Source organism: Melanaphis sacchari, unplaced genomic scaffold, assembly GCF_002803265.2.
Source record: "Melanaphis sacchari strain LSU unplaced genomic scaffold, SCAv2.0 Contig123_pilon_pilon, whole genome shotgun sequence".
Classification (NCBI taxonomy): Eukaryota; Metazoa; Arthropoda; class Insecta; order Hemiptera; family Aphididae; genus Melanaphis; species Melanaphis sacchari.
Window position 1 is genome coordinate 938,630 of NW_020270491.1, and position 25,165 is coordinate 963,794.

At 30.0% G+C, this 25,165-nt stretch overlaps 2 protein-coding genes and 1 pseudogene across 2 annotated transcripts; 2 read left to right on the forward strand and 1 right to left on the reverse strand.

Moving 5' to 3' along the window:
• The first annotated feature begins 474 nt into the window (after positions 1-474).
• LOC112590978 lies at positions 475-1,146 on the forward strand. The gene has a single exon (XM_025334597.1). It carries the CDS (start codon positions 475-477, stop codon positions 1,144-1,146), a length of 672 nt encoding a protein of 223 aa, XP_025190382.1.
• Positions 1,147-9,584: 8,438 nt separating this feature from the next.
• LOC112590988 lies at positions 9,585-10,157 on the forward strand (annotated as a pseudogene).
• Positions 10,158-18,019: 7,862 nt separating this feature from the next.
• On the reverse strand, positions 18,020-24,447 carry LOC112590979 (protein argonaute-2-like). Its single transcript, XM_025334598.1, has 17 exons — positions 24,390-24,447; positions 23,086-23,366; positions 22,891-23,022; positions 22,626-22,800; positions 22,342-22,564; positions 22,134-22,281; positions 21,449-21,706; positions 21,179-21,321; positions 20,965-21,035; positions 20,790-20,903; positions 20,538-20,704; positions 20,276-20,460; positions 20,114-20,210; positions 19,617-19,723; positions 19,422-19,551; positions 19,154-19,350; positions 18,020-18,128 (listed from the first exon to the last, which is right to left on the reverse strand). The coding sequence occupies exons 1-17, from the start codon at positions 24,445-24,447 to the stop codon at positions 18,020-18,022; spliced, it is 2,595 nt and encodes an 864-aa protein (XP_025190383.1).
• Between the last annotated feature and the right edge of the window lie 718 nt (positions 24,448-25,165).

Sequence of the window (25,165 nt, forward strand, 5' to 3'; positions counted from 1 at the left end):
CATGAACCAAGAAGAACGTCAAAAAAAAATTCAAATATCAAAATATATGATAAAAAAACCACTTCTTCTAAAATCCAAAGAAAAAGGTTTTGGCAAATGTCCTCTATGTATTGAGCATTATAAACTGTACGATTGCAATAAATTTAACAACATGAGCATAAATGATAAGAGGAACTTTGTGATGAAATCAAGGCTTTGTTTCAACTGTTTTAACTTTGGCCATCAAGTTCCTTCTTGTTTCTTTCCTCCATGTCCTCGTTTTGGGGAAAAACACAATTCAAAACTTCATGAGGAACAAACAAATATTAGTAATACAGATGCTCTGAAAATGTAAATGTCCTTTTAGCCACTGCCATTGTCAATGTATGTGACACTTTTGGGCGCGTACATTCTTGCCGAGCTGTCCTGGACTCTGGTTCTCAATTAAATTTTATTACCAATTCCTGCACTAAAAGACTTAACTTGTCTACTGATATGCATACACTTAATATTGTTGGAGTCTCTGCTATGGCATCAACAGCCAAACAATTTCAAGAAACGGTTATGTTCTCACGCTTTGGTGATTTTAAGACAAATGTCAAGTTTTACTCCCTGCAGATTATAGTCAGTGCCTTGCCTTCTCAAATTCTCATTCGGGGCAACTTGAAAATGCCCCATAACATGCAAAACCAGTTAGCGAATCCAAATTTTCACATTCCTAGTCCTATAGATGTATTGTTGGGTGCTGATAAATTTTTTGATATACTTTATGGTGAAAAGTATCCATTATTAAATCTAGCCAGCTTGATTCGTACCATGTTAGGATGGATAGTAACAGACAAAATCTCGATTGTGTCAACATCTAATACATTACCAAACTTTATGATCCATAATCAATCTGCATTATCGTTCTTCAAGTCAAAGCCCAATCAACGCTTTCTTGAAGAGTTCAAAGCCGAAGAGCATTTTCAATCAACATTCAGTCGTAATTACAGTGGTAGGTTCGTAGTAATGCTGCCAATGGCACAAGATCCCAAGGGGCTTGGTGATTCATTAGATATGGCTCAAAAAAGATTTTTAAATCTAGAGAGACGACTCCTAAAAGATAAAATACTTACTGATCAATACGATAATTTTATTGCTGAATATAATCCTTGGGTCACATAGAATTAGCGTCACCGACTATTGATAGCCTACTTATTACCTACCACATCATGTAGTGTTTAAAACAGATAGCATCACTACTAAAATGCGCGTTATATTTGATGCCTCTGCGACATCCAAATCAGAACTGTCACTGAATGACAATGTTTAGGGGCCCAAAAATGCAACCAGATAAATTTAAGATATTGTTGAGTTTTCGACTACATTGTGTTGCTTTAACTGCTGATGTAGAAAAAATATACCGGTAAGTGCTAGTATCCGAAGATGACTGTGATTTGCAGCGCATTGTTTATCGTTCGCAGCTTGAGGAACCTCTAAGGCATTATAAATATAAAATAGTCACATATTTCACAAAATCAGCCTCTTTCCTGGCCACACGTTGTCTCCATGAGCTTGGTGCGTTCGTTGAAAATACACCAATAGGCAGAGTCATGCGTCAGGACTTCTACGTAGATGACCGTATAAGTGGGGGTGATACTGATGAAGAACGCTTTGATATCCATAAGCAAGTTCATTCAATTATTGGTAATGCTGGATTTCCATTGCGAATATGGTGTTCAAGTTTGTCAACCTCTTTAATAGCCTTCCACATAATCAAAAGGATCCCAACTTTATGCTAAATATTACTGAAACTGAGGTGTTGAGCGCGTTGGGACTTATATGGTAACCATGATAACCATCTATAGATAGTTTTCGGTTTGCAATGAAAAGTTGGACTCCTCCTCAACATATAACTAAGCGCAATCTCCTATCAGATATAAACAGTGTCTATGATTCGCTTGGACTATTGCCATCAAAGGCAAGATCTTTGTATGGAGTTTTAAAATAGGTTGAGATGACACTTTATCAAAAGACATAAGATCAAAATGGTTAAAATCTTATTCAAGTTTGGTTACACTCAATGAATTGATTATACCAAGACTAGCATTACTACTACCTGGGGCTGACAGTAATGAACTTCATGGTTTCTGTGACGCATCCCAGCATGCCTACGGTGCTTGCATTTAAATTCGGTCCAGTAATCAAAGTGGCAATGCAGAAGTTAAGTTATACACAGCTAGATCTTAGGTTGCGCCAATCAAAACCACCACTATTCCTCGTCTTGAGCTGTGCAGCGCATTACTACTATCGGAATTGGCTGCAGAGGAGATCAAAGAAGAATTCTCAAATATAAACATTAAATTGTCTACAGAAAATATACATTTTTGGACTTATTCAACTAACTTGCATGGTTAAATAGTCTGAAACCACTTCAAGTTTATGTTGCAACAGAGTTGCACAGATAAATGAGCTCTCGTGTGAAGTTCAATGGCCATCATATACCTACAGCTGATAATCCTGCAGACCTCATATCGAGAGGAGTTGATGTTCAAGCTATGATCTCATCTGAGCTTTGGTGATATGGGCCAAAGTGGCTCAAGAAAGAAAAGTCCTGTTGGCATGACACACCAATTTTGCCATCAGAGTTACCGAAACTACGCAAATCAAATTAATTTTATCAACTACAAATAAAGAACGTCGACTACCACCAGATCATCTGCAAATCCAACGAGATAAGCACCGGAGGTCACTTCCATCTTCAGCAGATCGACGTACGCAACGTTTCAGAGGGTCGGTCCTAGGACCGAGCTCTGCGGGACGCCATAAGTCACTGACTTGGTTTCCCTGCGGTCGCGTACCAGGAGTTTCCTATCCGTGAGCCACGACCGGGTCATCAACACCAAGTACTCGGGATGCTCTTTGTGCTTAGCGCTTCATCAATCACCGGCCACTGGAGGGAGTTGAAGGCGTTTTCGACATCGAGAGTTACTAGAACGCAAAGCTGTTTCTGCCTTCCGTTTCCAGCCGCAACTTGTGCCGCCAGTGTAGTAACACTGAGGTAAGGTTGTGGTTACACTGTGGTCTCAGTAAAGATGCTTCTCCAGAATCTAAATTGATTAGGGGCACGATGAGCAAAGTCATTTGCGTCTAAGTGCACTTCTAACATTTGCAGTAAGAGCCTTTTCAGGAGTTTACCCGGGGTGTCCAGAAGGCATATCGGACGGAAGCTAGACGGGGAATCCTCTGACTTTCTGGCGTCTCTGTGCAGTAGGATCCGCTTAGCCTTTTTCCAAGTTGCAGGGAATGACAAGGACTTCAGTCACTCATTGTATATCCGGACGGTGTCTAGTGGGTGGGCCAAGACAACTTTCTTCAATATCTCGTTGGAGATACTGGAAGGATCACCGGCCTTGCCCGAGGACATCTTCTTGACGACCTTGATTAGCTCAGAGATCTTAAACTCAGGAACTTCCCTGAAGAAGACCAGTTGGTCCGTGCCGAGGTCAAAGGCTTCGAAGATGTCCCTCACCGCCGGAGAGGGCATCAAATCCCAGTCAATGGCTGGAGCAGCTGGGAACAAGTAATCTGTAATCATGCGTTCACGCCCCATTGAAGCGAGTCTAGTCCAGCCAATCCAAAACTTCTTCATAACGATCTTATAGGGTTTGCACACAGGTATACACCTGCAGGCAGAAGTTCTTCCACACTTTTTCCTTGGCTTTCCTAATCTCACAAGTCACAGCAGAGATCTCTTCTCATCTTTGAGTAAGTTGCTCTTTCGGTTACCGAGCCCTACGGACCCAGCCTTTTGAGGCAGACTTGATAGGCTCTCCTAACCTAACCTAACTTGATAGGCCCTAGACCTAAGCTCCGCAATTCGTTCGGACCACCAATAAACAGGTTTCTTATCCATAGAATCGATGGCCCTTAGGAACATCGAAGTGTTACAGGAACCGATAATGTAACCGTCCAGAGTCTCGGCTGCGTGGATAGCCGACTCAACGCTCGGGCAACCTTCCCATGCCGCCAAAAAAGTTGAATTGACGTATCTATGAAAGCTGGGAAATCTAATTGCCTCAAGGACCAGCTCGGATGGGTGCTACCTCGAGGAGTTTCCTGGGGCTATCCTAGCTGAAGGACAAAGGGCGGAGGATTGATCCGAAAGGATACGTAAGTGTGGTCGCTTAGGTTGATGTCCTCCAATGTCTCCCAATCTGAGATTCGGGCACCTCTGGCGGAGGTTAGGTTAGGTCTATGATGGAATTAGCTTCTCCCCTGACAAAAGTGGGAGTGTCCCCAGTGTTTACCAGGACAAGTCCCAAGCTGGCCACGAAATCAGCAAGGAGTTCACCCCTCGGGCTGTTTATGTGAGAGTTCTACTCCACGTTTCGTGTGTTAAAAGTCGCAATCTACAACGATATAAACGTTACCTCTTGCTCGGATATCTTGATCGAGATTAAACAGGAACGCTTCATATTCTTCAACAGGAGTGGAAGTACTCCAATAGCAGCTGAAGATAACAAGACCCTGGGCTCTTATCCAAGCGGAGCCCGTGCCGGAGCCATCGTGGACGAAACCAGCACCTGACGTGGTGCCCACGGTAGCCTTTCGGTCGAAGCTGAAGTGCAGTCTAATCCAGCCGTCTGTCCTGAAGTATGGCTCGCTCAGAATGACCTCAAGCAATGGCATTGTGCAGGAAAAGATGTAATTTTCTTGGCGTAGGTAGTCCATCGAATATCTTTGCACATTATAAGTCTTGTCTAAATGGAATGTAGTCAATAAAAATTCAGTCATCAAGCTAGACGAACTAGTATTCGTCATAGAAGATAATCAACCACTATTAAATTGGTGTATTGACTGAGTGACACAGGTTCATCCTGACTCTGATGACATCATTCGTGTTGTAACTGTTAAAAATGTACAAATAGTAAAAAATATAGCTTTTATCTCATTAAATACATTTCCTTATAACTTTAAATTATTTTTGAGATCCGCTGATCTTTAAAATTTAATGATTACAACTTTTATTCAGGTTTATAAATACATGTTTAATGTATATACTGTTGCGTCTCTTATGTCAACGTCGATTCATATATCAACGTAGAAAACGAAATACTAGTGTTTTTAAGTTAAATGATTAACGTCTTTATTTTAATACAATTAACTCGTACAAAAATACAATTTTATAAGCATAAGATGGATGAGCGGTGTTACGACCAAAGTCTGAAATACTGATAGACGAGACCGTAAGTGGTGTTACGATCTGCCTCTGAGCGTCTCGAATATCTCTAATCGTCTGCTCAGCTCTTGTCGTGGTCTCCCTTATAAATGGTTAACTGACAAGAGTGGTGACTGGGGAGGTGGCGACTTCCGATGACCTAAAGGAGCTCTCTAAATTATACTTATTAATCAGTTCGGCTCCTTTCCTGCGATTTCATCTATTCCGAGAAGTCCAGGACGTGTGATCAAGTCTTAATTGTTTTATTAAATAACACGATGTTCACCCTAACCAGCATAGGCGTAAATTGGGGGGGGGGGGCTTAGACCCCCAAAACAATGTATAGCCCCCTTTAATTTTTTTTTAAATTTTTCAACAAATTTCAGATTTTTTATTAAAGAAAATTATAAAATACACTATGTAATTCCTAAACAGTATATCCGATAAGTATGTGTTATAATATATACTTTAAGGTTCATGCATTGTTGGCGCATGAAGTGCTCACAATTTATAGGGCAACTTGGGCGCAACTTATAGTAAAATAAAATAGAATAGTGGACTGTATAGTTTTAATGTACAGATATATTTGAATAATAGTAACAATAATAATCACAGCCAATAATAATATTTGTATTTGTATATAATATTAAGATAATTATTTAAATGCAATGCACATAATATGAGCAAATAATAATAACAATAATAGCTAATGCATTAATAATATAATAACTAAATAGCAATACGCTATAAAATATAATGTTAAATAGCCAATGCACTAATAAATATAATATAATTAGTTAAGGCCCGTCGGCCGTGAACATATAACAAACAAAAGAAAAAAAAAACTCACTTTATAATATGTGAAAATTGATGGATTTTATTCCACGCGACCGTGTCGGGGACGTACAAGAACAATAATATTTAAGAACAAACAAAGAATATGGCAGCCAAGCTGATGAAAAATAAATACCTAGACAAACAATATTTTAATATACAAACAAGAAAATGGACAAACGATACTTACTAGAAAACCAATTCACAAATCACGTGGTTTTCTAACAGAACAAGACATTGAATGCACCTGGATTGTAAATAATATCCGTAATAGATGTGTGCCTGACGAAAGGTGACAGAAAAAGAAAAGACCGGCGACAAAGCTGCAAGCCTTTGACGGGTTCGGTACTAACAAACATGAACACAGTAACGATCATACAGTGCCAACACAAAGAGCTTGATGAAATAACTTATAATATACAATAAATGGCACTGATGAGTAAACAATACAAAACTTACATGCAGAAAATACAGTAAAACGAGCAAAAATAACATTTAAATGGCAGTTATCATCGGAGCGGTCGGGCGCAAAACCACTACAATGCCATGATAACAATATAGTGGTTAGGACCGCGACAGCAGGATGATAACATACCACATTACATATACTATCTACTCGTACATGGCGGGAATTCAAAATCAAAAAAAAACATAATTGCATGCGTAGACATGCATCATGTATGAATTTTGTATTGTAAATTTATAATAAAATTAGAATGATTGAATTACGTTAATATTTTATAACTACAGCGATAACGGTTTAATTAAATGTCATGATAAAATAGGTTTCTAGAAATGGTATAAACAATACACGACGTATGGTGTATTTAGCATCTATTATTTCGCTAATAGGAAAAATCACTATCTTCGATATTTAAGTAAAATCGCAATACAATTAACAATCTGTTACGATACTGAAGTCATTATTATGACGGACGACGGTATTACAGTAAACAGTACACACTAAATACTGATTGATCAGTTACTATTTTATAACAGCATTGACTATGAGTAAACGTGTGTGTGATATTTTTAATATTAAAAAACCTAAACCAGATATATTAAAAAAAAATTCGGATAATGATTCCGATAGCTTTGATTCTGATTTATTAGCATTCTCTAGCTTTTCTAGAAGCACATCGTGTTTAAATAAAACCGATTATGAATCTAACTCTAGTTATACAAACTTATCAAAAAATGACGAAAAAATTGATCTTGGCAATTTGCAATCTGGTCCAATAAGACCAGTTTTGAAGGTAATTATAATTATTATGTGAAATTATACATTACTTATTAATAATGTTTAATAGAAACTAATAAAATATTTTTAATTTTTTTAACGTTTTTTCAGTCTTACCCTATGACCAAATTTGGGAAACAAAACCGCAGTTTTAATGCTTCATATTTTAACCAACACAATTGGTTAGAATACAGTATAAAATGATGCTTTATATTGCTCTCCGTGTAGTAATTTTAGTGCCAACGATAATGAAGGAATATTTTCAAAAATTGGTTTTAGAAATTATAAAAAAGTATGTATAAATTATACAGTTATAATAACAAATTAACAAATTACAACTATTTTACCTTTAAAGCTTATTTTAGTATTAAGAGGACGTTGTACCAGCATGTGTTGTCTTTGTCTTACACACCTATGACATAGCAAATTTTCGTACACCAGTTTCAATAGCGTGCTGTTAGTTTTGATATTAAAGTAAACTGTTCTATTATTATACTTTTAAGTAAAAATAATACTAAATTATAAGCTTTTTCAAATATTAATATTTTACGCTCATAACTCACTTAAAAGTTAAAATAGGTATCGTAAAAAACTGACAAGAGAACACAGATAAAGTTCTTACCTAAAAGTTTAATAATTGAACAATTTACTCTAATATCAAAACTAACAGCACACTATTGAAACTGGTGAACAAACATTTGCTATGTCGTACATGTGTAAGACAAAGACAACACATGCTGGTACAACGTCCTCTTAATTTTTGATTTATTTATTTTAATGATTATTAAATTATAAGTAGTAACTATTAAACTAGTAATTATGGTAATACTAACTTTGTTTTTTAATTATAGTAGTTAAGTGGGTCTAGAGGTATCACAGGAAATAAACAGTCTAAGCTTAAAGCTCATGCTGGTACTAAAAGTCATCTTACTAGTACTGCTAAATGGTTAGGACATAATAATACTGAGACCATTGGTAGTGTGCATACACAATTATCAATACAACATAAATTAGAGGTTGAAGCTAATAGAAATTATATTAAAACCTTGATCGATATCACATTATATTTGAGTTTCCAGGGGCTACCATTTAGAGGCCATGATGAGTCTATTGATTCGCTAAATAAAGGTAGATAAATTATTTTTAATGTAGGTTTTAAAATAATTATTTATAATATAACTTGCAACATAGTTAAAAATTTATTATTGTAATTTTATAGGAAATTTCAAAGAAGCATGTCAATTAATGTCCAAATATGTACCAGAGTTTTCTGTAAAATTTCTGCAAACTACAAATTACACTAGCCCTTTGGTTCAAAACAGTATTATTGAAATGTGTGCAAAATAGTAAGAGATAAAATTATTTCTGAAGTAGGAGATAGTGTATTTGGTATAATGTGTGATGAGGTTAGGTAATATATTTTTTAATTAAATACTAAAAAAAATATATTTTTATCTTTAATTAACTCAAAATACTTTTTATTGAATTTTGTGCTATAATCAATTATACATTGTATTTATTTAGCTTAAAAAAATCATTATTTGATTTCCTATTTATATTGTAGATGCTATAAAGAAGAGCAAATGTCCTTATATATACGTTATTGTAAAGGGCTAGACATTGTTGAAAAGTTCATTGGTTTCATTGACTGCTCTGAAAGTCAAAATGCTCACTCTCTTTGTGAATATATACTTAAATACCTTAAGGAATGTGGATTAAATCCTAATTCTAAACTGGTAGCCCAGTCTTATGATTGAGCTAGTGTTATGTCAGGGAGATTTAATGGTGTATAAGCTTTAATAAAATGTAAATTTCCTTATGCTATTTATACACACTGCATGTCTCACAGTGTTAACCTTGTAGTGCTTGATATGTGTAAAATTGTAAAGGTATGTAAAAATATTGTATAATTTTATGAATCTGTTGTGTTTTATTAGGTATATTTATTATATTATTTTTTTAAAGGAATCAAGAAATGTTTTTCATACATTAGAGTCATTATATGTCCACTTTTCTCAACCAACAAAAAATAAAAATCTCATTGACATTCAAAATAAATTAGGTATTAAAAAAATGACTTTAACATGGCTTAGTGACACGAGATGGAACTGTAGATATCAACATTGTGAGGCTGTACAAAAATGTTATGCTTCTATCATAATATTATTAAAAGAAGAAATTGAAAAGAATAATGATAAAGATGTTAACGAATCAATAGGTATAAATTATAATTTATAACTAATTTATACATTTTTATTTCATATAATTTAATTAACTTATTTTTATTATACAAACCATTATTTTAATTTATCGGGAATTCTCATAAATATGCAAAAAGGAATATTTGTAGTTCATTTATTTATTCTTCAAAAGGTTCTTACTATGATTAACATATTATCAATCCAACTGCAGTCAAAGACAGCTACACTAGGAAACGCAGCAATTTTAATACAAATTGTTATTAAGTCATTTGAGAATTTAAGAAATCCTGTTGCGTTTTCACAAATGTGGAAAGAAATAATACAATTTTGTGTAGACCATCATTTAACAATTGAAAAACCATTGCAAAGTATGTATAATATAATAATATTAGTACAGTAAAAATAAACATTAAATAATGTTTATTGTTTTCATTATAAATTTAACAAAGGTTATAAAAGAAAAAGGTTACAGCCAAATAGTCTATCTTATTTTGTTTTGAGTACAACTACAAGTGCTCAATACAACACGCCTAACGAATTAGAGGAAAATATAGAAGATTATTTCAGATGTCACGCTTATTCTCCTATATAGGATTGCATAATTGAAAATATGAATAAACGATTCTCATCTGAAAGTTTAGAAATGGCAAAATCTATAGATAACTTTTTAAATCTAGATTTTGAAGAAAGTACTTATTGATCATTATAAAGTAAATATAGCGATAATATTTTATGAGAATCATATACTTTATATATAAGTTAATATTTAATTTTATATTTCATATTTTTTTAGGATTTATTAGTATTTCTGTTAATTCATTGAAAGCTGAAATGGCCGTTGCTAAAAATTGTATAATCCAAACATATGGTACTTCAAAAGAATTAACAGCAGATAACTTAAAGCTTATTTTACATGAAAATGTTTACCCAAACTTGTTTCATTTGTTTAAAATAGCTTTGATATTACCTATTAGTTCCTCCACGTGTGAGAGAAGCTTCTCTACTATGCGCCGGATAAAAACGTGGTTACAAACATCTATGTCACAAGATAGATTCAATCAAGTGTCTATCTTGTACATAGAAAAAAGTGATACCAAAAATATTAATAAAGAGACTATACTTAAGAAATATGCAAATGAACATAAACACATAATGTTAAATTAATTAATATAGAAAAAAATATTATTAATAAATAAATTTGAAGTATTTATATATATCTTTTAAAATAAATGTTATAGGTAATAAAATTGTAAAACGTATGTGGTGGTGCGGTGGGTGACGCCCTCCGCGGGCCTATTCTATGTTTATAATTTTAGCCCCACCCCTTCTAATAAGCCAAATTTACGCCTATGCTAACCAGTGGCGGCTCGTGGGTGCTGGCAGTGGGAGTGCAACTTAAATAATATAATAGGTTCTGCTATAATCATAGATATAACAAAAATATTAATATTTTATTTTAAAATTTTACTTACAAGTTATAAGACGTATGAAAACAATCTGCTTTTTACTAGTCGCAGGTCGTAATATAAAATAGAAATATATTATCCCAACAAAAACACTCCGTCAACTCCGTGTAAAAAACGCTATAAAAATATAAATGCATAAATGTGATATAAGGTGAATTCTAGAATAGTCTAATGTAAATGTATTTATTAATTAATTCAAATTTAATAAAATATTTATATTAATTTATAATATGAATTATTTAACTAAAATTTATCCAAATTTAGTTTACTTGCCGGAACATTCAGCCTAAAATGTATAGTCAAGTACTAAGTTTATGTAATAAATAATGCAGACCATTAAGATAAATAAAATTTGTTTCCGACCAAGTAAACTAAATTTGGATAAATTTTAGTTAAAATAATTCATATTATAAATTAATATAAATAACCAATTTTATTAAATTGAATAATTACTAATACATTTTAATATTAGACTATTTACTAGATTCCAACCTTATATCACACATTTTATGGCATTTATATTTTTACTTAGCGTTTTTACACGGAGTTGACGGAGTGTTTTGTTGGGATATCATTAGTTTTTATTAGGTCAATATATTTTATTTTTCATTATTATGATGTAAACATCTTTGCACCACGATTTAATGGACAATGATAACAATCGATTAGGTTAGGTGATACCACGCGGATAGAATAACAATATTGCCGATAAGAAACAATAACGCAGACAACAAGCTCGTACACAGGACGCGAGACGAAAGAACGAAATTTTACGAAACAGAACGCACCGATACCGATAGCGATAGTGAACTATGTCCGCGTGTTGGTGTGTTGTATGTGTCTAGCGGTGGTGGAAGCAATAGTAGTGGGAGACACACGCCGCCGTCGCAAGAATCCCTCACCCGTCTCCGTCCACATGACGCGTTTAAAGGCAGCCGGCGGCGAAGTAATATAAATGATCACTTAAAATATCCACAGTTTTGATCATAACTAAAATATTATTCAACCGATTCTATTGAAATTATAAAAGCACGTAGCCTATGATTTCTCGATCGATTGATACCAAATTCTAACGATTTGTCCATTTATTAGACCTACAGCCTTAATAAAGAATACCAAAATATAACACGTATTAAATGGGAATGTTAGTTTCTATATATACACGGTCGAGTGCTTCGCCTTTTTTTTTTTTACTTAGCTCGCGACACTACCGTGTCGCTGGATAATGGATATTACGGACGACGCTGTCGGTCGTCCAAAACGCGTATTTAAGACGACCGCAGTTGAAATGTACACGCATGCCTATACACACGATTATGATTTATGAGTCTTTGCTTATTCTATTATAGATAATAATAGTTTTATTAAATAATAAAAATGTGTACAAATAATAATGGACAATAATAGAAGTGATTAGCAACCGACAACGACGAGCTTACACACAGTTAATTTTAAAAATAAATTACTCATTATAGTATCATACTAATATTTTATTGTATGGACGACGCTACCGGTCGTCCAGACCCCACAATAAGATTGCAGCTTAAACGTACCCGCACGCACACGATTGCAGTGCCTTCGATTATAATTTACGTTTCAGAACAATTGCTTGGACGACGTTGCCGGTTGTGCAACGTGGATACTGCATGCTACCCATATGCTCCTGGTATCTGAAGGAAATAAATTTAATGTTTGCAATTCGTACACGACAAAATATTACTAGAAGTTCAAAGATTGCAGTTTTAATAACAATTATTTTTTGAAAATATAGTATTAAGAATATAAATTTTCTTCTTTTAAATAATTTTATTAGGGGGTGCGATCGTCCCATCTTCCAAGTCACGAGCCGCCACTGACCCTAACCGTCCGGTACTACATTGTTTGAATATATTAACTTAATTGGTATAAGCGTCATCTCGCCGTATAATATGTGTTGAAATAATAAAATAAAACACGGTATATAACAATACAAGTTTATAGTAAAACTTAAATTAACACTGGCTTGAACCGTTTTAAAACATGAATACAATGGAAAAATAATACGCGTATATTAAAATAAAAAACATTCACAAGTCGTGCAACGAATACACAAAACAGCATTTTTCTCTCCGTGTGTCGTGCTAGACGCAACGAACATACTAAAATTGCCATTTTATGTATGATTTATTTATGAATTATATCTGGGAGTACCAAACCCATCGTATGTAAATAGTGCTCACCAATCGTGTTAATTACGATTAGGCATGTACTACGTTACATACGATGTGGCCAAAAACTCCCAACACGGAAGTTTTTTCGAGATCCTATTATAGATGATCGCTATTCTTAAAAATTAGTAGCCACGTTATCAGAGATGACCGTAAAACAATAATAACGATAACGGCAATAATTATAAATGAAAATATTCAAACAGTTGAATTTAAATTTTATACTTATAAATCAATAAAACCGATAGTTTATTTAACTTAAAGTTTTTAAAGACCATTTTGTTGTCAAGATGACGGTTTCGAAACAAACTCGTCGAATAGCGCCATCTCGTGTCACAGACTAAACTCACCGGAATATGATATACTCGACGTGTACTAGTATAAACAGTACAATCACTTGATTATACACTTTACTTAAAACTTAGTGAGGATTTATACTCAACACTTTTTTTGTGTCTGTTTTTTTATATAGTAAAAAGTTTTAAATTATTGACTTTAGAATAGAGTCCATTCTATAGATGAACTGACAATGCAATTTTAATATTTGATGACCATTCATATGATGCAGTCTCAGTATGGAGCGCTAGTGTAGAAAATGATGCAACAGTAGGGAAGTGCTAGTGTAAATGTGATACAACCGATAGATAGCGCTAGTGTTGAAGTGGTGTAAAGTTGGCAATATCCACTACCCTTTCATAAGTTGGTGAGTAATGCGTAGGGTGTCCACTATCCAGATTCAAGGTTCTAGTACCTCTACCATAGTACTTTTGGTGGTGAGGGAGAAAGAGCGAAGTTAGATAATCGCTAACGTTCAAAAATTAGAATATTTGTTCATAAGAAATAGAATTCCTTTTAATGTAGTTGATTAAAATATTTAATTATTTAGTTGATAAGCCAAATCTTAGAATTAAATAAAAATAACAGATGCACATATTTATCCAAATTCTTTTCAAAAAATGAGTGCTAAATTAGCAGCACAATTATTGAGCCATTCTATGTCTGCAACAATTCGAATTTGTACACAAACTGGATGACTTCAAAGTAACATTTCATCAAATACCGCAGATTTTATTAAATTTATCAATCATTTATTAGATTGTCTTAATAGCATATCTTTGTATAGCCAAAACTCATATCTGTTTGCATTAACTGAATCAGGAACTATACAAAATTTCTTAAAAGAAGCCACAATATATTTCACTAATTTACTAAAATAGAAAAAAAAAAGACTAACTCAACCTCCTTGTTTTAAAGGTATCGCACAGACAAAAAATTAATTGTGTGTTGCAATTTTTCGAAGAAAACAAAACTTGTGATATTGTATTTTTAATGATTAATCTAATAAGACTGTATTAGTTAGGTTGGATAGATTAAAAAATAAATAACATAAGATAATTATATTTATTTATTATTAATCTGTAGGAAAAAATTTAATTAAAACCAGAAAAGTATTTAAACTGATGTTACACAATGCTTATTCAATAATTTATAAAAATTAATAAATACTTTCAAACAAAGATTGAATACTATATTATAATGTTTATATACATATATTATATGTTTATGAATGTAATCATTTATACAACTATATTCATTTATAATTTCAAAATTAAGTATATTATTGAACACATAAAACCGCAAAGATAATAATTAAACATAAATTAAATTATATATATATATATATATATATAGTAAGTCCTCGTTTAACGTCGAAGTTAGGTTCCTGGAAAACACAACGTTAACCGAAAAAACGTTAAGTAAAACACTTTTTAAATGCATTTTATTATAAAGGGTTCCTGCCAATAAATAACAATGTATGTATCATGTATGTATGTATGTATGTATGTATTATTATAGTTATTATAATTGCACGATTTAATTATTTTATTCTTACATTATTAATTTTTTGTATTAAATTACATATTATATCAAAATTAATGAAAACTGATTATTAGATTTACATACGTATTTACAATTAAATTAAAATTAAAAATTAAAAAATAAGCCAAATGTTGACTGTTTTGCTGCATTTTTTTTATCATGATACAATTCTCGGTAACACACTAAGCTGTTCAAAACATTTCGCTCAACCTGCGAAAATCTTTCATGATTTGAATCTTCATCTTTTATAATTTGAAGGCCTTTAGATAATCCTTTTATCGTAAGAACTTTTTCATTCGGTTTTTCGCTTACTTCGTATTGAAATTTGTCATAATGTTGATTTTGTTTTAACTCTAGTAAATCTTCATTACTTAGTTCTTCCTCATAAGAATAAATACCTTCATCAATATCTTCTTTTTCTTCTAGCTCGGGAAATTTTTTACGCTCAATTTTTAGAGTAGGTATCTTGATTTTTTGTACAAATGGGTATGGTTTCTGGTCCATCGAATACACATTCCTTCCAAATTGTTCGCCACGTTGAATTCATACACTTCTGAGTTACTTCGTCTCAGGATTTTCCAATGTTTTGAATGGCATGAAAAATTTTATAACTCCTTCAAAAAATCAACAATACTTGATTTGTTTCCATTATCTGTCGCTTCAATTAATTGTCGAAATGTGCGACGTAGATAATATGCTTTGAATGCTGCAATCACTCCCTGATCCATTGGTTGCATTAAAGCAGTTGTGTTTGGTGGAATAAAAAAAAACTTTGACATTTTCATCTAATTCATCTAGATGTATATGGTATGATGGAGCATTATCAATGAGAAGTAAAATTTTAAAACTTAAATTTTCTTTTTCACAATACTTTTAGCAGGCAGGTATAGCAAAATCAGTTAGCCAATGACTGAAAAGAGAGCCAGTAATCCACGCTTTTTTATTTGATTTGTAAATTACTGGTAAATTGTCTTTCGAGCAATTTTTAAAAGCTCGTGGATTTTCAGCTGTGTGAATTAGTAACGGTTTTAATTTAAAATCACCAAAAGCATTCCCGCCTAACAACACTGTTACTCGACTTTTAGCTGCTTTGAATCCTGGAGCTGATTTTTCTTTTTGGGCAATTTAAGTTCTAGAAGGCATACGTTACGTTTTCAAAAAAGTCCCGTTTCGTCAACATTAAATACTTGTTTCGGCGTGTATCCACCTTCTTCGTTAATTTTTTTTTAACTTGGAAATAAAAGCATTTGCCACAGATTGATTAGAACTTGCAGCTTCACCAGTAACTTTTATATTATGAAAATTAAAACAGTTTTTAAAACACTCAAACCAACCTCTACTAGCATTAAATTCAATATTATGAGACTCTTCACCAATTTCTTCTTTTAATTTACTAAAATAGTGATTTAGCTTTGAACTGAATACTACTAAAACTCATTGGCACTCAACGTTGATTTTGGTCCTCAATCCACAAACATAACATTTTTCCATATTATCCATTGAAGGATTACGGGTTTGATTAATTTTATTTTAACTAGTAACTGATGTATTTTGGACACTTGCCTTAATTTTTTTCAGCATTGCTTTTAATAGTTCAGACGGTAGTTGGTGTAAGACATTAATGATTAGCAATTTCCACCGCTCGCTCACCGGATTCAAAACGTTTTATGATGTCAATTTTTGTAGTAAGAGTAATAGTTTTCCGATTTTTTTTAATATTTTCGACTAAAGGTGAACCTGGGCGTTTTGTTGCCATATTAATTTATTGATTAATAAATACTATGCAACACTAAAATAATTCGTAATTGTACAGACAGCATATAGGACCGCAAAAAGTGTCGTTGAACAACTGACTATCAATAAAATGAAAAACGATTACGAAGTACATAGTATTACTTAAAATAAATACAAATTGTACTCTCGTTTGATAAGTATGTCATTAAAAATAATAACATTATGTATTATCTGAAAAAGGTCTGCTATATTAAATTACAAACGACGTTATAATGAATAATACAACTATCTCTTACAATTTTATTATAATTTACAAAAAGTAATGAATCCATAATTTTATAGAAAACAAAGTAACAAAATAGAAGCATAATATATTTGATAAATGAGTAAGATAAAAATTATACCATTTTATTTTTCTCACTAAAAATAAAATATAATTATACCAGCAATTCAAGAGACAAAAAAAGTTAATTTGTATACTTTTTGAATACCAGATTGAATATAACCCAAAATTTAATTTCTAACTAAAATTAAAATAATACAAATATTAAATATATAGTTTAAAATATAATAATGATAATTATTAAACTAATTAAATAATAATATAGAATAATATTCATTTTTTTAATATTAAAATATTATGGTAATTAACAAATAACATGCATGTATTAAGTGAAGGTATTAATTAATATTATAAGGGAAAATTAATACAATTTTGTTTCTTTTGATCAAGATAACCACTAGTAAAATTTTAATAGAATTCTTATATACTAAAATTAAGATTAACAATATTATTAAAAGTTAGCCATCAGGTGTAATTAGTGATTTCTATAATTTAACTTAAATATAAAAAGTTTTTGTAATATAATACAAAAATATACACTCCAGGAATAATATTAAAAAAAATAATAAAAATAAAATACAATTTTAAACACTTATCAGTTATTACTATAAAAGTACTTTGAAAAATTTTTGTAGGTTATTTAACATTAATTGGCACTATGTTTTTAATTTAATTATTAAAACCACACATAACATATTCCATGTTAACAAGAAATGGGAATTAACCAATTAGTAAAAAAACTAATCACTATTACAATTTATTATTTTCACTCAAAAATAGAAGAATTAAAAATCAGATAAATGGAGATTAAGTTGGTAAAAAGATTAGAATACACCAATTATTAATAGAAATAAAAATAATTTTTGTATTATAATTTATACCTAATATTAAATAATGTGTTCACCGAAATTTTTTTTTTGATTGTGTTGTTTTAAGTAAAGTACATAACTTTCTTAATATTAGCATGTAATTTTATAGCATTTTCCATTATACTTGTCTTTTTTTCTTCACTACAGCCAGGTTTTTGTAATTCATCATTACTAAAAAAAAAAAATTACATTATTTCATAATTTTATGTATGAACTAAGCAACGAATTTTACAAAAAATTTCAAATCAGATTTAAATTAACTTTTTTATTAATAATATCAGTTTGTATTTTTAAATAAAATATATAGTAATTTTTTTATTAAAATTATGTTCAAGAATACTAAAAAAAAAAATCTCAACAAATAAAAAACAACACTTTAGATTCCCCAGGGAAAGTGGTTTTTAAACAAGTAAAAATTTTTATATACTTCAAAATTATTAGGAAAAAAAAGAACTTGAAAAAATGGGAATATTTCATAGATAGTTAGAAAGAGTTATTTTCAAGAGTGATTTTGTATTTTTGATGATTAAAAAATATTTAATTATATAGACATAAGTGTATGAAAAAAAAAACAAATATTAAGCAAAAGAAATAGATAACAATAAATATCAGGAAAATTTGTGTCATATTATTTTATACTATTATTTTAGTACCTATTTTTTTAATTCAGTTTATTTTTTCCAAAATTATTGTAAATAACTTATGACAATATCAGTATACTATAGTCTGGTATGAAAATTTTATGATATAATTAGATTTAAATTAATCTAAATGTTTTGAAAATTGTATACAGTATTAAAAATAATAATAATATGAGAAGCAGTAAAAAGTTATAAAGATATAATAATTAGAAATTTAAAGAAAATTGACCAAAGATAAAATAAAAGTTTTTGTACAAATATACAATTTCAATATCAAAATTTGTATTTACAACACACATAAAAAAAGCTGCTTCTGCATTTTTAATATTTTTTAATTACTTAAAAAATACTCATTATTTTTACTGCTCCTAGAGGTTGTTAAGACAAAAATAAAAAATGAATATACATTTTTTCAAAACGGCTCGGTTTAAAATTATTTAACACCAATTTTTCAATACTATCCTAACCTTTAATATTTAAACAATATCTGTTGAAGTATATTCTCAAAAGACCACTAAAAACGTAGTTTAAAATAAATAAATTCAATAATGTTACCTTTCATATTTATCGGCTAAGTGAAATCTAGCCCTAAATGTAACCAAGTGAGCATAATAGACAGGAGCAGGTATAGATACAGATCGTGTACATCTGACATAAGTATGACACAATTGGTATGTTAAGGTTTGCAATTCATCTGATTGAAAATGGTTGTCATCCCATAAAATATGATAATGGCTTGGACGACTTGTTCCCTATTAACGTTTATTATTATTATTATAAAATACAATTTATAAAAGTAAAAATTACTATTTTAAATTATTACTTGAATTCCTTGATGACTACATAAGAAAAAATCAAATTCTGTAGGATGTGTTATTCCAGTATCGACTATTGTACCAGCAGGAACATTTCCAGATTTTCCGATTTGTTCATTTTTGTCAACACAAAACAATCTAAAATGCAAAAAATAAATAATTTATTAAAAGTATAAAAACTTAAAATACTATAAAATGCAAACCTAGTGTGATGATGTTTTTGAACAGTAATATAAGTGATTCCTGGTTTGTAATCCCCATCTAATGTCATACATGCCTTTCGAATAGCTGTAAGTTCATATTGTAGGACCTGTCAATAAAAAAAACAGTTAGTATAAGAAAACATATCAACAAAATAATATAAATTAGGAATGTAACATTTTATAAATAAATATTGATATAAAAATCATTCATATTTTAAAGCACATGATTGTGAAACATTTACATTGATATTTTTTTTTCCAGTTTGGTTTATTAATTAGATTATTTTTATTGTAATATACAGATAAACACATACTAAAATTAATTATTTTAGAGAACAAAATTAAATTATTTCACCATTTAATTTCAAATATATATTTTATATACTTGAATGAAACTAAAATATTATACTAAATCCAATTTTTATATAAAAAAAAAGAAATTACAAAAAATGCAACTTTAGTAGGTATAATTTATATATATATAAAATTAAACGTACATGATACAACTGTCTTTCAGGTACTCCATCGCGGTATAATATGATTCTATGTGGTTTAAAACCACCAGTATTCTTGTAAAATGTGATTAGAAGTTCTCTAAATTTTAAAATTAAAAAATTAATGATATTAATTTACTATAGAAAATAGTATGTGCTTCATACTTGACCATAGAACTAAGTTCTTGAATACAGTCTTCTCTATTTTGTTGGAGATGTACAGTAGTAGCATAACGACTAGGATGTGCATCTATAGATCCAACTACTGCAGCAATGGATTTTCTTTTTAAGTCACATAACGATGGGCGAGCTACATATGCACCCAAAAATAACAGAGGTTCATTGAATACCTAGAAGATGTTTATAGTGATAATAATAAAAAAAAAAAAAAAAACAGTAGTTTTTTATTATATAAAAGTTTATGTACTTTAGGTCTGATGCTTGGTACAATAATGCTATTGATACCACCTAATTTCGCATTAATTTTTAAACTTAAGTTGGACAGTACTTGAATAGATGGTTTAATAACATTTTTTGCTTGAATGCATTGTGTAGTTATTCCTAAAACAGTGTCTCCAACTCTTTTAACTTCAGCTAATCATAACAATTCATGAAACATGTATTATTTTTAATAAAATGAACTGAAAACATTAAATATTGCAAACAAAAATTAAAATACCATATACTGGAGTTTTCCCTGGTAAAACAATAACTACAAGTTGTAATCCAGTAAATGTTGTATTTAAATAATTGAACATAGGTTCTACTTGGTCTATCCCTGTTATATATTTACCTGTTGAAATAAATAATTCTTTGTCAAGTAAAATTATATTTGTTGTACATTTTATACTTACAAAAACATGGTTGACTAACTATTCGCATGTCAGCATCGTTACTTATTGTTTGAAGTTGTGATATGAAATATCTTAAAATTAAAAACATACATCAGAAACTATTGAAACTAATAACCAAATGTATACAAAGTTTTGGAGATTAATATAATAAAATGATACATTGTTAAATACTTCAATTTTCCCCTAATAATAATAATAAAACATTTTTAATTACTTTAATTCATGCTCAAGAACAGATTTCTGAGGTGCAAAACAAGCTATTGCCCAAACATTAATTTCAACACCTATATAAAACTTTTTGCCTCTCATATCCCAAACTCCTTGTTTGGGCAATATTTGTTGGACATTAGTTCCCTCCTATAAAATAAAACATAATTTATAAAATTAAATAAGTTTTAGTATTTTTTAGGAAAAGTTTCTTATCAAAATGGTAAAGGTAACAAAAGTTATACATAAATAGTTATAAATTGTTATAAATTAATACCTGGTTAGGTAAAGTGCCTTCGCCATATTGTAATTCTGGTGGTGTTAAAATACGACCGCTCACTTCTAACATTTTATTTGATATAGTAAGACCAAATTCTTGTACATATTTATTATCATTCAAATTAATTTGATTAATTAAGGAATTAATCTCTTGCTCACGTTCAGGAGCATTGTGTGAAGTTTCTTTAATTAGGGATGTTGTTTGAACTTCAGTTAACTTTTTAATACACCGTTGACCCCCAAACAAGATACAGACCTAATAAAAAAAGTTAACAATGGTAATTACTTTCTATAAAAAACATAATATTATCTGCATTATAATTTATAACTTTGTCATCACAACTACACGTATTATATATTTTTACTACACTTGTACCTGTTATAATATATAAGTTATTTTAAATTTAAAAATTGTTTTATTGGCATCATATAGAACAAATCAAATGAAACTTACATAAAAACACTAATAATTCTTTGTAAAATTCAATTATAATCATAATTAATATTTAGAGCAATTAACCCACATACAGAAGGTACATGAATAATACTATAATACTATATGAAGTTAAAAAAATGATGAAACAGAATTATTACAATTTGATTGATAGCTAAATTATACGTTAAAGATAATTAAATACTTTTATGATGTAGTCAAAACATATTAGTTATCCAAGCACACAAACCTCAAGAGGAAGATAAATATGTCTATATTCTGGTCCAACATGAAGACATGGTAAATGTGGATATTTTAGTTTTATCTTGTATTTGTCTAAAAAATATTCAGCTACAGTGTATTCTACTATCTGACCATTTTCCAATTGTAATGGGAAACTGAAAATTGTTTCAAAAAACGTATGATAATGTAAATACATCTAAAAATTAATTACTTACGTTTGCATTAGAGCTGATTTTTTTGTAACACCACAAACTCTATATCTTATCCGTATTTTCCCACGATGTGTAATTTCTATTTTAAGATCTTTAATTTCTTTAGTAAATTTTAATATTTGTGAATCTGATAATGATTTTTGTTTATTACTAATATTCCTAATATGCAATATTTCACACAAGAATTTTATCACAGACTGTCCTTTATAAAAGGGTGCTACGTTAACTAAAAATAGATATATGTAGTATATAAGCTAATTTTAATTTATTTTATATTAATAAATTACTATCAATATTAAGCATCATTTTCCAGTAAGATGGCTGGACAGACTGATAATAACCATGCCAAACTTCTTTACCTCCACCTAAAGAATGGCAATGTCCTTTTGGAGGAGTAAAATATGATCGACCCACTGTTGTGTAAGTCATTGATGGCAAATGGCTCATTACAACATCTAATGCCTATAAAGAAATAATATTAGAGATTAATAAAAATAATAAATATTTATCATTAATAAATAATTAAAAGTTAGTAGAATAAAATGAACCAACCGAAATTGCATCTAATGGTATTTGTCTTGAATGGCTTTCTAATGCTTCTTCCAAAGCTAATAACGATACTTGAGCTAACCATTTAATGGAAACATGAAATATTCTATCCCTAAATCGACCAGGCAACGTAACCTGCAATAAAAACAAATAATATTTAATTTAATTATAAAATAATTTAAATGAAAAAAAACATACTTCTAATTCTATTTGATCTTTTCCAATAGGCAGTGGATCTTTTGTATACAAGTTGTTTCCACCATCATACACAGGTTTAACACTACTAAAAACTTTACTATATGCAGAAATCATATACTGAATAATTAGCTTATTAATAATTAGTGGACAACTATCTGGTTGAACATTAATGCTATAATGATGCACAAAAACTCGTGGTATTGATATTTTGAAGTGATTAGTACGAAGTGCAATTGATCGTCCTTTTTGTCCTAAATCTGGCCGACTTGGACTATTGAATACTATAAATTATCAAAACAAAGAATATTTAATAATAAACATTTTATAAATTGTATAAAGTTTAAATTACAACTCCCCTCGAGAAATACCATCAAAAACATTATTTACAATTAAACCCTATTTTAAAAAATAAAAAGGGGAAGAGATATTATGTATATGCAGGTGATTATGGGAACCTTCCAAATCTACAATGGGTGTACTATCTCTATTGCAAGATTTCTAAACATTTTTATGCATTATGTGGTAATGCAATCATGACATTTCTTACAGAAGCAGTTAATAAATATAATTCAGGAAATAGCTCAAATTGAGCAGCAATGTAAGTTTTAGAAGATTGTAATTTTACAATAGCTATTGTAACTCCATTGATGTAAAATAATAAGTTGAGGTTTAAAAAAAAAATGGAGAAATGTTATTTATTTAAACAACTAGAAATTTAGATAGATTTCCTGTTAAGTATTTGTAACATAATCCATAGTAGTGCAGGAGGAGATACTTCCAAATAGAACTATTTTATTTTAACAAACAAGTCAGTATTTATAATTGCATAATATTTATAGTTATGGAAAAATAGGCTTTTCATAATTGTTTAATCCAAGAGAGGTGAGATTATGAGAAAGGTCCTACAATACTCATGTCAGATAATGAATATTTTGAATATTCTGTATTAAAAAATTAAAAACCAATTAGAATATTTAATTAGCACACTGACAACACATGCAGGCAACATAGATGCAATTCTGTGAGCATGGCTTTACACTACTAACCTTGACTATCTTATCACATGTCTAAATAAGCTATACATGTTGTTATTGATTAACCGTTGATTATAACATCAAAACAGTTTCGCCTACAATATCAAATTAACCCATTATTCAACATAATATCTTAAGTCTAACAATTTCCTTATTAATTTCCTAAAGAATATGGTAAAGTAAAAATTTTTGCCATAAATAGAAAAAAAACAACTATGATTATTTAAAAACTAACTGTTAACATTTTAAATTATTATCATAAAATTTTACCAGGTACATCGACTAGTTGTGGTAGTAAAGCTGAATCCTGAAGATGTTGAACGTCCATTGCTTCAGGTAAAATGACTTTAGGAAGAACAGCTCTGGAAATTTAACAATTGGCGCAGAAGCTAAAAAAATTATTCATATGTGATAAATTGAACCTATAATAATATAAATTAAACATCAAGATACTGACTCAAATTGTATTTACTTATTCTACGGTTAATAGCTAATAGTAAAGTAAATATACTATTACTGATGCACTTATGTTAATTTACTGTTTCAAAACATTGTTTCTGATTAATTTTCCATGAATTAAGAACACAAAAATAAATTATCACAAAATCTTTTATTGTTATATTTTTATCAGTAAAAGAATTATAAAAAAATGTTATAGACAGAAAACATGTTTCGTTACATTTTTCAAAATGATCCACATACTCATAAGGATAAGCTTATTTTCTAGTAACTAAATTTAAAAGAATCAATAAATCTTAACTCTAATTTTAATATAATCACATTATCTTTACTAAATCTGTAACAATTTATAATTTTTGAAAAAAAAAAAAATATATATTTTTTCCATTCTTTGGAAAATTAATTTTATTACATTTTTATCATTTTTAAATTCTTTTGTAAATAAATAAGCATTGTAACTTAAAAGATAAAGATAAACAAGCGAGAGAAAATAAGGAATTTTATAAGTAAAATTACAAATAGAATGTATAGCTTTTGTATATTTTCCAAGTGATTATAATCACACTTATCTTTTATTTTTATCTTCA

Bases quoted from the DNA above. Each gene is read 5' to 3' on its own strand.
- LOC112590978 (XM_025334597.1), top strand. From the start codon at position 475: ATGCATACACTTAATATTGTTGGAGTCTCTGCTATGGCATCAACAGCC.
- LOC112590979 (XM_025334598.1), bottom strand. From the start codon at position 24,447: ATGGACGTTCAACATCTTCAGGATTCAGCTTTACTACCACAACTAGTC. The intron at 20,211-20,275 runs GTATGAAGCACA...TTTAAAATTTAG, and splicing joins GAACTTAGTTCTATGGTCAA to AGAACTTCTAATCACATTTT. The intron at 19,351-19,421 runs GTAATAATTTAA...AAACGTTAATAG, and splicing joins GTAGTCATCAAGGAATTCAA to GGAACAAGTCGTCCAAGCCA.